We start from the raw sequence: 12434 nt of genomic DNA on the forward strand, positions 1-12434 counted from the left end.
CAAGAATTTTTTCTTTACATTTCTTTGTTGGAATCCAGATCCAAACAGGGTCTGCACATTCTAGGTTTTGGATACAGCTCTTAGTCTCTGGATCCACACCAGTTTCTTCAGCTATTTTTTGGTTGTAGGAATTGGGTTATTTGCCCTATAGCAATTCCCCCTTTTTGGATGTGCCTGATTGCATCTTCATGTGTTGTTTATGGTATTTCTTTATGCTGAACTAACATCCTACTGGAAACCAGCTTGATGCTGTTTTTGTGTGCTAGAGATGTGTCTGGAAGTGTTTCCGAGGCCAAAAATTTGGGCGGCCAGCATGAAAAATTTAGTTCTTATATAATAGCGGCAGTTTTGCTCGTGATGCCCATGAAACATCCCCTTTGTTCCTTCTTCCTTTATATTGGCCTGTAAAGAAGACTTTTAAAAGTGGTTGTGTCATATGATGTTTGGGAGTGGCACCAACTGGAAGACCTGGGAAGCAGTTCCCCACAGAGGAACAAGTTGGATTTGAAAAATTCATTTGTTAGTGTCTTCTTGGGAACTAGATCAACAAAAGAGAGAATAAACTTATAGAATAGCATGACTCTAAATGAGACCAATTGAGTTAGAATATTTGAAGGGATCGTTAGAGTTTATTTTGTGGATGATATCCAAGGGATTCAAATGTGCAACTAGGAATGAGAACCACAGATTCAGGTAATAAAGCTAGTGAGGTCTTCAGTTGGTGGTCCACTTCAGCAGGCAGTCCCCTCTTAAAGCCTTGAGACAGAAAAGGAGATGGGTCCGAGGAAAGCAAGACCAAGTAACAGTAGGAGGAAGTTCCCGGGGTCTCCTGGGTGGCTATTGATAGTAAGGATTTCAGTGGTATTGATAAATTTCTTCATCAATAAATGTCATGACCTTTTTTTTTTTCTTGCTAAGAATGAGGAATGGGACTTTGGTTCAGGGAATCCAGAAATATGAAAGAAAGAAAGATTGATGCCAGTGAGCAAATACAGGCATTGAGTTGTCATTTACTGACATGGGAAGGTTATGGGGAAAGGTTCTATTTTGAACATATAATATTTGAGATGCTTATTATACACTATAGATGTTAAGTCAGCAGTTGGATGTGTGTCTGAAGTTCAGGGCTGAAGATAGAATTTTTACAATCATGAAAATAGAGATGGTATTTAAAGCCATGGATGATATCACCTAGTAAATGAGAGAATGGCTTCCTGAAAGCCACATGAAGAAGGTTCTTATGGCACCATTGTAAGGGTTTCTCTGAGGCACATTTAAGAGGATAATTAATGAGTCATAAACCATGCCGATAATTGTTTTTCACCAAATGCTGCTAGATTGCTCTACAGAATGTATTTACCAGTTTAAGTTCCCATCTGCAGTGCATGAGGTTTTCCATTTCCCCAAATCTGTGCCCATATTTGGGGTTATCTTTTTCTTTTTGCCAAGATTATCTTATTTTATGAAGATGGGTAAAGCAAGGGTGTGTTGGAGGTGGCTCATGAGGACAGATTGAACACATTTCTTCCCAACTCCTTGTTCAGTGACCTCACACTGGTAGCCTGAAATTGGCAGGGGTGAGGGAATTTGTGTTGTGGAAATTGGCAAACACTGTAAATCAGGACTCCCTCCCACTCCCCAAGCTGGTTTTTAAATATATACCGGCTTACCAGTGGTGATAGGTAGTATCACACCTGTTGTATTTCTGGTCTCTCATTATTAGTGAGTTTGAGCATCTCTTCATGCTTGCTTGCCAGTCTGGCTTTCGCTTCTGTGAATTGCCTATTCCTATCCTTTCCTCATGCTTATATTGGATTTTTTGACTTCTTTTGTTGATTTGTGAAAGTTCCTTATACATTTTAGATGTTATTCCCTAGTTACTGTTGAACATACCATGTATCTTCTGCCAATTTGTCAGCTGTCTGTTAACTTTTTCTACGGTATTCTTCACTGAAAAGAAACCTTAATTGTGAGGTAGTCAAATCCACCACGCTTTTGTTTTAAGCTTTGCAGTCTTGTTTTATAAAGTCAATCCCTACCGCACATTCGTAAAGATAGCCTCCTACCTTTTCTTTTCTACCTTTCAAACGTAGGTCTTTAATCCATCTGGAGTTCATCTTTGTGTATGGTGGATATAGGATATCCAACTTTGGTTTTTCTTCATAAACTAAACCAGATTCCCTAACACCATCTTCTAAATAATTTATATTTTTCTCATCGATTTGTGGTACCACTTTCATATATATTGAGGTCCCATGGGTCTGCTCCTGAGTTCTCTATCTTGTCCACTGTTCTATTTGTTTCTGTACTAGACCATACATTTTTATCACTATGTGGTAATAACATAATATCTGGCAGGCAGGTTTCTTCTCTTTGCTCTTGCTTTTCAAAATTGACTTAACTGTTTAAAAATTTATTTTTCCTTATATATTTTACAACTTTATTGAAGTTCCTTAAAATTTGAGTTTCTGCTGGAAGTTTGGTTGTCATAACATTAAATTGAGAGATTAAATGGACATTTTTACCATGTAAAGTCATTCTATCCATGGTATATTCAATCTTCTTTTATGTCCTTATGTAGAGTTTAAAAATTTTCTCCGTCAAGTTGTTGTAAGTTGTTAGATTAATTCCTGAGTATTATGCTTTAGAGTTTAATTGCTGTTCAGAATGGTCTCTCATTGTCTATTATGTTTCCTGGTTGCTTACTGCTGATGTAGAAGAAACTATTGATTTTTAGAAATTGATCTTGTCCTTGGCAACCTTGCTGAACTCACTTTTAATAGTTGATTCTGTTGGGTTTCCTATGCTAATAATCATATCATCCGGAAATCGAAAGATTTTTGGGGCTCTATCTGGTGTTCTATTTTGCATTTAACTATCTCTGCTGGTTGGGCTCCAATCTAGTACCCCAATTCTGAGAGCTGGATGTCTCTTGTGGTCCTAGTGCCTTGTCTACCCAAATTCTGGAAACAGTTCTTTTCTTCCTCCCCTCTGAATGATATCTTGTCTAGTACCTCAGTCCCTGTACGAACAGTGACACTATCTTTTTTGGCTTCTTCCATTTAACCCTTTTCTCATGATGTGGGGTCCTGTTAGCTGCCAACAGACCTTCCTACTGCTGACTTTCTGCTTGTCGGTGTGGATTTCTGAATGATCCCTGCTGCTCAATATAGCATTTCTGTTTAGGTAACTAGTGGATCAAAATAGGCCTTCAGATCAGATGGACTTAGGTCTGAATTTTACTTCTGCCCCAGGGTACATGGAGCAAGTTACACAGCCCCCTGCAGTCTGTCTCTTCCTTTGTAAAGCAAAGGCAGGTAAGATCCCACAGGTAAAGGGCCACATAATGGTCATTCAGTAATGTCGCCGCTCCACACTGATGTGGCCCACGATGGCTGATCTCCTCCTGGGACTGTGGTTTATCACCGCATTGTCCAGGAAACTGGTACCTTCAGACATAATTCAATCTTAGCAGCTGCAGCTGGACCATATCCCTAAGTGCCTTCTCAACCTGGTGGATGGTTCACGTTCCAAGTTCTGGCCCCATATCATTGCCTAGTCCAACTCTTAACCTGGTGATACCTGGTTCTAGAACTGTATGACCCATGGGTGCTCCAGGAAGCATGACACCAATGGGCCCTTGCATTCTTGATGATGGTCTAGAGGGTAACTTCAGTTTTTGAATAAAGGCAATGAGGTAAGTGGAAGACTCTCTAGTTGCTTGGTATCCTGGGAATTTGCCTATGTACTGCATAGTGTTTGGGTGTAGCAGCAAAAGCCAGTGGCCTGGCTGGTTCTAACAGAGACTTTTATTATTGTTAAGAAAACTCAGCTAGCCACACCCTGTCAATTGCTAATAGTGGTATCTCAGAGGAATTATTTAAATTAGCAATAAAAGTGAACTGTATACCTGTGGAAACTTCACCAATAGCACCTCCTGTTACACACAGATCTTTATGAGTTTCTGTGGCTTAGTGATAATAGGGCACATTTACAGTTGCTTAAAGCCAACCAGTTAAAGAGGTGGGTGGGGTCAGACAAGAACAGGGTGTGATGAGAGCAGGGAGAGGGAGGAGGAAGCATCTGTGTCCCATTATCATCTCTGAGAATGCACAAAGATGCTAAACCTGCAGGGACAGAAAAACTGGCAGCTGACCAGGGCCTGTGGGATGGTCATGGTGTTTACACATTGCGTAAAGAGTATGAGTTTTAGTTGATGGGAAGCTCCACCCCATTCAACAATGTGACTGCTACAAACAACTATTTTGGTATATTGAGCTATGCTAATAGCTCAGGACGTCAGCATAGGACCTAGAAAGAGGTGGCAGTTTCTTTTCTCTCTGCACTCAACAGGACACTCCGTTCATTCCTGAGCTCTAGACAAGCTGAGGTGCATCATACAGAATCCCTCAAGATGCTGGTGAGTGGGGTTGTAACCATATCATATAAGCAACAGGCTAAGGGATAGAGAATGCTTGTCCTGGGTACCCTGAATTGGAGTCAAATCTGATCTGGAGGTCCCTGGGGTTAAAACGGAACCCAATGAGGAGGAGATCCAGGGAGGTGGATTTTAGCTCCCAAGGTAGGAAGAAGTTTCAACAGGGCTGATCAAAGATAAAATGGCTGCTTTGAAAGGAAGTGAATTCCTGGTTATTGAAGGTGTTCGACTATGGCCATTTGGTGGGAGGATTTCAGGGAGACTCAAGCAACTGGAGCAGGACCATTTGTAGTCTCTGGAATCAGATTCTAACAGGGAAAGATGTTCTGGTGTGTCATGAGCGTTACCTCCTGTTTCCGCAGAGACAAGGAGAGACGTTCATTCAACATTTGCCATTGCCAGGCACAGTGCTTGGTGAACATGGACACACAGTGTGGTAATTTGTCCAGTGTAGCGATCAGAGCCAGAACAAATAGACCTCAGAGACAGTTGTTAAGGTGTAACACTACTGAATCGGTGTTAAAAACCTCAGTCATGGGGAAACAATGGACTCATCAAGTTTCTTCAGTAAGGGGACTCACTAAGTGTCAAGTAACACCTTTCCTCCATTGCATGATGGTGAACCAGGATTTCAGCATTCAGGTCTGTTGGTTGCCACAGTTTCACCACTTTCTGGTTCTTGGGGGATGGAGAAGGCGAGCAGGAGAGAAGGGGATGAGAAGGGCGCAAACCACTGGGAGAAATAAACTTCTGGGATAACTACTCACTTTTCCTGCCTCTACACTGACACCCTGGGGTGTAATTATTCAACTTTGGGTATAGCATTGACTAGGCGTTTTACAGCAAAATCTACAAATAGGTAATTGACTTATGGACCTACTCTGGGCTGTGCACTGGGCTAGATGCTGGGGAGCCCCAAACGGGTACGACACGGTCTCTGCCCCTAAGAAGGGGTAGGAGTGCTTTTAGTCCAGGAGGTAGGTCAGATTCGATCAGCTAAGAGCTTTAATGGAAGAACGTCTGTCCAGCGTGCCATGGGCTGCTTTCCTCATTCACTGCCCTGGGCCAGGTGGGGTTCCTCTGACAGCCCGCGCCTGGCTGCGGTGGAAATGTCACCGCCACCACCTCCACGCAAGGTTAACCCATGAAGGCCCCTACGTGTTCCTAACCTCCAGGCCCATCCTTCCTTCGGTCGAGAGGCTTGGGGGCTCAGGCGGAAGGCTCAGGAGCGCGCCCCCCTCCTTCGTTTTCACCCCTGTATCCTCCCAGGGGCGCGCGCGCGGGGCCGGAGCCGAGGCCTGCGCGCGGCCCGGGCGCCTGCACCTCGCGCGCGCGCGCGCCGTCCCCGCGTGGGCCCGGCACCAGCGCGCGCGGAGGCGGCAGGCGGGAGGGGCCCGCGGAGGCCCCGGAGCTGTGAGGCGGGAGGCACCGCGGCAGCCACCCGAGACCAGCACCCGGCGGAGGAGCTCGCCTCTCGGCCATTTCTCCGCGCCCCGCCTTCCCCGCCCGCTGTCCCCGGAGGATCAGAGGAGGCAGGTGGGACGGGAGCGCGCGGGGGCCCTAGGCCGGGTGGGCGGGGGCGCGGGTGCCCGAGGGGCGTTTGCCGGTTCCCGGACCGCGGCGCAGAGGCGCTGGGGGCACCTGGAGCCCAGCGGCCGCCTCCTGTGGGCGCCGGTGTGGCCGGTTCCGGGAGGCCTCCCTAGGGCGGCACCGGAGGCGGGGGCGGCGCGGTCCACCCGCGGGATGTGGGTTCTCGTTTCCGTTCTTCACGGACGGTTTAACTTTAGGATGACAGGCCGCGCGGTGTGTGGGACGAACCGGACCCGGCGGCGGAGCTCTGCCGCCCCAACCTTGACCGCCCCGGCGCCCTGGGAGTGTCTCCCACGCGCATGGGTGTGCTGCATGCTGTGCACGGCTCTTTATCTTTTCCTGAAACGGGCCTCTTCGGATCTCCCCTTGCTTATTAAATTGTTTAAGAAGGCTTTGCCAGTGGGAATTTAAAACTAAACTCAATGACTTAGTCTCCAGTCTTTTGCTACCCCGAGATTCCTTAATTCTATATCGTGGGATTAGGGAAGGAAAGTTGGGGAAACACTTGCGCTGAGACCTGTCCTAAACAGGGACGGTTTAGACCTCATGCTTGTGGATTAGACTGATGGATTTATAATGTCAACTGTCTTTTAAATTAGATGTCAGGGTGTTCATCCAGAGACTATGTAGGCAATTTGGATTTAAGCTCTGAGACAATGTTTTGATATGTATCAGAGGGTGATATTCTCATGGGATAATAATTTGCTGTATGCTCCGGCTAGAGTGTGGTTCATATTGTAGCAATATAATTTAAATGTTTCAATAAAGAAACACCCTCCTCCTTAGAAACATCCCCCTAATACTTAAATTGTACTTCACTTTCACACTGACATTTGTCACTTAAGAATCTTCTGCACAATTTAAAGTGCTCTAAATGGCAGAAGATCACGTGGTACAGGACACGCAACAACTATGGAGGGAAAGCAGAGAATGGAAAATGGCAGAAGTCTAGCTTTCTACATTTTTATGTTGCAAAACCTTCCTAGTTCTATCTTATTTTGCCAACATAAATGTGCATTTTTAAATACTTTCATTTCATATGGACTACCTGGGCTGTAAGATTGGATCTTCAAATGTAATTAGTATGTTGATTTGTATTTTATAGAAGATTTGGCACATAATCTTATTTGTGGGATTCATTTCAGACATTTCGAATTTGTCAAATATAGTTCCCACCAGCAAGGCATTTTAAAAAAGTGATATTTAGATGGTGTTTTTTTATTGCTTATAACAAGTCCCATTTGAGATATATACTACGGATCTTTATGGTACTGAATCAGCTCTTTCTCCCTATTTAAACCTACAAATATCTGGTTACTTTTAGGCCTCCTGTTCCCGTGTTAATCGTGTATAACTGACTATGCTGCTATGGGCTTGCTTAGTCTGTTATTCTTTTTTTGTTTGTTGTTTTAGGCATCTGTGTATTGTTTTCACATCTGGAGTTTGAGCAGCACTGTTTCCCTCCAATGATGTTCAATAGAACTGTCCACGATGACGGAAGAGTTCTTTCTGTGCTATTCCATACGGTAGCCACTGCCCACATGTGGCTCTTGAGCTCTTTTATGGAGCTAGAACAATGGAGGAACTTAATTTTTAATTTAATGTAAATAGTTATATGTAGCTAGAAGCTGCCTGGTTGGGCACCACACCTTTAAATTAAAAGTCCATCTGGAAGTCGTCACCGGCCTTCTTGAATCCAGCACTTACTGCAATTATACAGTCATTATGGCTTTCATGTAGGAATCCTACACTAGCCTGTAATCTACATGAGGGCAAGGGCTCATCTAATTTCTTTACCTTTGCTATGCCCAGTCTAGAATTTAGTAAGACGCACTTGATAAATATTTGTTGAATGTCGAAATAAACTTCTTGAGGGCAGGTATCTTTTATAATTTTCCTAGGGCCTAGAGCTAACTAAGTATCAAATACTGTAAATCTCCACTTAATGATTGAACAGATTTCATGTAGGTAGCTAATGCATGGATTATTGGAGATATGTTTTAAATGATTATTTTGGTTAGATTCCTCTTTTTGGAAATCTCTGGAAGACTCATGACAAAGTACTGTATGAAGTCGAAAGGGCCTCATGATTCTAACTCATGTGGACACAGCTTAGGTCTCCTGTTAGTTGAGTAGCTGAACGATACAGCCCTTGAACCATGTTCCAAATAAATCTGAGGGAATCCTTTGGCCTCAGTGAGGTTCTTTAATGAGGCCATAACAACCTCAACCACTCTGAAAAAGTTAGTGGGCATCTCCACTCACCACCATTCTGTGTTAGGGCATGGACCAGGAATTCTTGAGAAATCATGAGCTATTATAGTCATGTCACAAGATGCTTTCTTGCTAAGAGATGATTTGGGGTGATGAATTAGGATGGGATTCCTACATAAATCAAAGTTAGGGGAATTTGAGTCTAATTATTGGCATCTGTTATGTACACAGTTGATTAGGGCTGACTTTTTGTCTTAGGCTTACTTTATATAATCCATTGTCACCAGTTAACCATAGTAGGACTTGAAGCGAAAGTATGTACTCAATTCAGATCAGTAGATCTCCAAATTTGACCAATATTCCCAGGTGTCATGGATCTTTACATCCAGAAATTACTGTTAGGGAAGAATTCTAAGACTAAACAAAAGTTTTGTAGAAGTGTCTAGTTTTCTTTGGTGGGACAAAAGGTAGAATGTTGGGTTTTTAATGAAGGAAAGGCAATGGGACTGGGAAAAATTTCACGAAGACACAAAATACGAAGAATGTTCACTGCATTGGTTAAGTAATGTAGCTTCTCTGGTCTTGAACTAGCTAATGTGTAAAATTATAAAGTTGGTTACGTTTTGTTGCGTGAATCATCTTTCCACCTTGAATCTAGGACTTGGATATTTATTCAATATCTGTAAGCCACTAATCTAACTCCTGTGTGCATAAGATACAATTCTTATCTTCAAGGATCTCAACAGTCTACAAGGAAATAGAAAGGTTCTCTTGGGATCACTTTTAAAAACATTTTGAATGGGAAATCTGCTCTTTAACAGGGAGGTTTTTAAAGGTGGATCCTCTTAATCAACTCAGAAAGATAACCACTTAATCACTTTGCTGCAGAATTACGAGTATAAAAAACCATAACTGAGTCTCAAAAGTGTGATTGTAGTCAGATTAATCTTCCTAACACACAGCTTGAAGCAGGACACTCTCCTTTTAAATAATCAGTGGTTCCCCGGTGCTCGTGGAATTAGGTGTTTTGGTCTCTGATCAGTATTTAAAGTACTTCTGAGTATAGCCCTAAAAAACCACTATAGCCTTACTTCTTACTGTTTCCTTGGATGTAGTGTACATTCCAGCCTACTGTTCCTTTAAGTGCTCCCCTTTTAAATTTCAGCCCCAGTTTCTGCCTACTCATCTTTCAAGACCTGTCTCTGGTGCTGCTTTCTTCATGGCACCGTTTCTGATTCTTAAGAGTTCCCGTAGCAAATGTTCCTTGTGCTTAAATGTTATGGAACAAATCTCATTCTGCTTCATCATCAATAGTTGTTAGTGCTATTTTATTCACCCTGGTAGATTGTAAGCTACCTAACAAGCATGGACCATCTGTTACTCATTTTTATATTTTCTGAAACACCTAGGATAGTGTATTTCTTTGTACGTGGTAGATATTTACTAAATTTTATTTCTGTTCCTTGACTTCAAAGGATGCTTCGTACTCTGCATAGAATATTTTAGCCAAACTTATTGCCAAGCAACTAGAGGCCAACAAGTGGAAATCCTGAGTAACTTCAACACTGAGTAGCTGTAGTGTTGAGTGAGGGCTGTCTTTGTGGTGTCTGTTACTTTTTGGAATTAATAGTATTTGAGGAAGCTCACCATGCTGTATGACACCAATTCCTTGTTATTTTCCTATTTATGTGGCAAAGTTAATGTCAAAATGATTCAAAAGTATTGGGTGGTAGGTAATTTTAGCATCTGTGAAAACTTGAATACCTTTAACAGAGTAACACTGAATTAGGTTATTTCATAGATTAATAATATCTATGTCCCTGTAAACATGCACTTTATGAGAAAGAAGAAAGCATCTGACTCTTTGCCAGTTCCTGCTAGTGTTCAGAAAACCTGAGCATCAAGTTGGAAAGGAGGAGCCAGTTATCTCAGAGAGGTGCCTGTCCTTGGAGAAGGCTGGTGACGGTAGAGTAAAGGTGATTAAGTCAGATATGGGATTGGTTAACTAAGTGTAAGAGGGCGCACAGTGAGGGATATCTAGCATGGTGTTACCTGCCAGAGTAAGCTATCAGTTAACTATTTTTACTTATTCTGTTCTTTCTACTAAAATAATATAAAGTCATTGTTATTTGGTTTTACGGGTTTCTGCTTTAATTTAAAAGCAGAGAGTTTCATAATATTTCATACTTTAAAGATTTGATGCAAAAGAAACTGGAAGGTTTTTGGCTTCATAGCGCAGTTTTGCTAACATTTTTTCTGCGTTCTCCATCATTTCTGCTATGTGGGCTAGGTACGACACCAGTCTAATTTAGAGCAGATTTCTTTGAAGCACTCACATTTTCTGGGAAAAAGAGGTAATATCAGCGATATGGTTTAAGAGGCATGGCCTTCCATCTTCTGCTAGGATAGAATAAACAGATCCTGTGCATTGTGAGGAAGTGGGATGATATCAGTAAGCCCTTGAAATTGTACTAGTGATGTGGTTAATTTTCAGTGAGGTTTTCTGGGATGTCAGGAAATAATGACAATATCCTAAACTAGATTATTTTCACGTGATGAGCACATGGCATGAGCTATTGCAGAGCAGATGGTATAACCCATGTCAGATTCCACAAGAAGTTCGAGATCCATTGATAAGGGATAATATGCTCTTGTAAGTTAAGAGAATGTCACCCGTTTAGATTAATTCAGCATTTAAAAAAATGTTTTTACTTATTATTGGGACATAATATTACTCCTGACCTAACACTACTCCTGAGCTTTGTTTAGAAAGGTTACGTATGCTGTGGACTCTATAAGAGACAGTATGAAGTAATGTGTGTTCTTTAACACGTTTGTTAAAAGGAAGTTTCTTCCCCCTTCCTCTCTAAAAGAGACTCTTGAAGGTTGAAGTTAAAAATGTCAGTAGGTTAGATATTAAAAGCATAGGCTTTTTGTGGTTGAAGGCACTCATTCTCAGTTGCTTACAAATATAATGGATATACTTTTTTCACCCCCTCTCATTAAAGGTGGCTTCCTAGAAGATGACCATAGAGGACCTTCCAGATTTTCCATTAGAAGGAAATTCTTTGATTGGAAGATATCCATTTTTATTTTCAGGTTCTGATACGCCAGTCACCTTTTCCATTTCTGCAGCACCAATGCCTTCAGACTGTGGTATGTTAACTTGCCATCTTTATTTTCTATGAACTGGTAACTTCTGTCTTATGTCCTTTTCACACTCATAATTTTGCCCAAAACTATTTGCTGTGATATTCATAAAATTGCTAAAGTTTTCCTTTTTCAAAAATACAATTACTTTTTCTGCCTCTTAAGCTAAATGTTTACTTTCTGCTATCAGCATTTTTATGATGTAAAATGTTCATTTTAAGCACCACAATGGATTTTGAGGATCTTATATTTTAGAATGCAATGGTGGTTAGACATTTAGCATTCTTCTGCATTGATGTATTTTGGTTAAATATACTGACTTGTTTAAAAAGCCATATACTAAAAAAAAAAAAGGCATTAAATTACTGTCAACTAGCCATTGCTAAGGGCCCTGCTGTCTCTCAGAAATGCTAGAATTCTAATGAATAGTAAATAATCACTCCTGAAATGATCCAAACTTGGGTGACAATGTAACGACAAGTTTCAATACACAGGCAAGCCTCATTTGGATCCTGTCTTAGTTATCTCCCATGGTAATGATCAATGTACACACAAATAAAATATAGTAAAACTGAAGGGAAAAATAAGGCCATGTACTTAGGCAGAGGAGGGTGAAACCTTTCCCTGGAATGTGGAGTGAGATTGGTTCATGTTTAAATTGGTTCATCTAAATCTCCTCTGTAAAATACAGATTTAGAAGTATTCTAGTTTTTATCTAGATAGACTTATTTCCCCAGGACCGTATTTTATCAGATAGTTGATAAAAGAATAAAAGAACCAGGAGATAAATTTGATAGATTTCTTACATTTCTAATTTAGTTAGAGTTTTTCATATAAAATATTGGGTCACCACTTCAAATCGTGTTTTAGAGTTAATACAATTTAAAAATATTAGTAGCTGTAAAATTATTGAGTTAGAAATTTGTCTTTTTAGTCATATCCATTCTAATAACCATTTATTTCCAAGTATGCTATTTTTATGTGTTTAGAGTTTATAGCAGCTTACCTTGCAATCATCAAAAGTATTACATGAAACCTGTGC

The 12434-nt window shown here is 41.3% G+C and overlaps 1 protein-coding gene across 3 annotated transcripts in view; it reads left to right on the forward strand.

The window, feature by feature from the left end:
- The first annotated feature begins 4401 nt into the window (after window positions 1-4401).
- CLIP4 (CAP-Gly domain containing linker protein family member 4) overlaps window positions 4402-12434 on the forward strand; it is a 54238-nt gene continuing 46205 nt past the window's right edge. The window contains exons 1-2 of one of the 3 annotated variants that reach the window (XM_074331840.1): window positions 4402-4420; window positions 11251-11398. In XM_074331840.1, coding sequence (XP_074187941.1) covers window positions 11266-11398 — 133 coding nt within the window. In that variant the 5' untranslated portion in view covers window positions 4402-4420; window positions 11251-11265. Of the gene's footprint in view, window positions 4421-5831; window positions 5975-11250; window positions 11399-12434 lie in introns of those variants that run through there. The other 2 variants (XM_074331839.1, XM_074331838.1) reach the window with 2 other exon arrangements.

Source organism: Rhinolophus sinicus, linkage group LG05 (assembly GCF_036562045.2).
Source record: "Rhinolophus sinicus isolate RSC01 linkage group LG05, ASM3656204v1, whole genome shotgun sequence".
Classification (NCBI taxonomy): domain Eukaryota; kingdom Metazoa; phylum Chordata; class Mammalia; order Chiroptera; family Rhinolophidae; genus Rhinolophus; species Rhinolophus sinicus.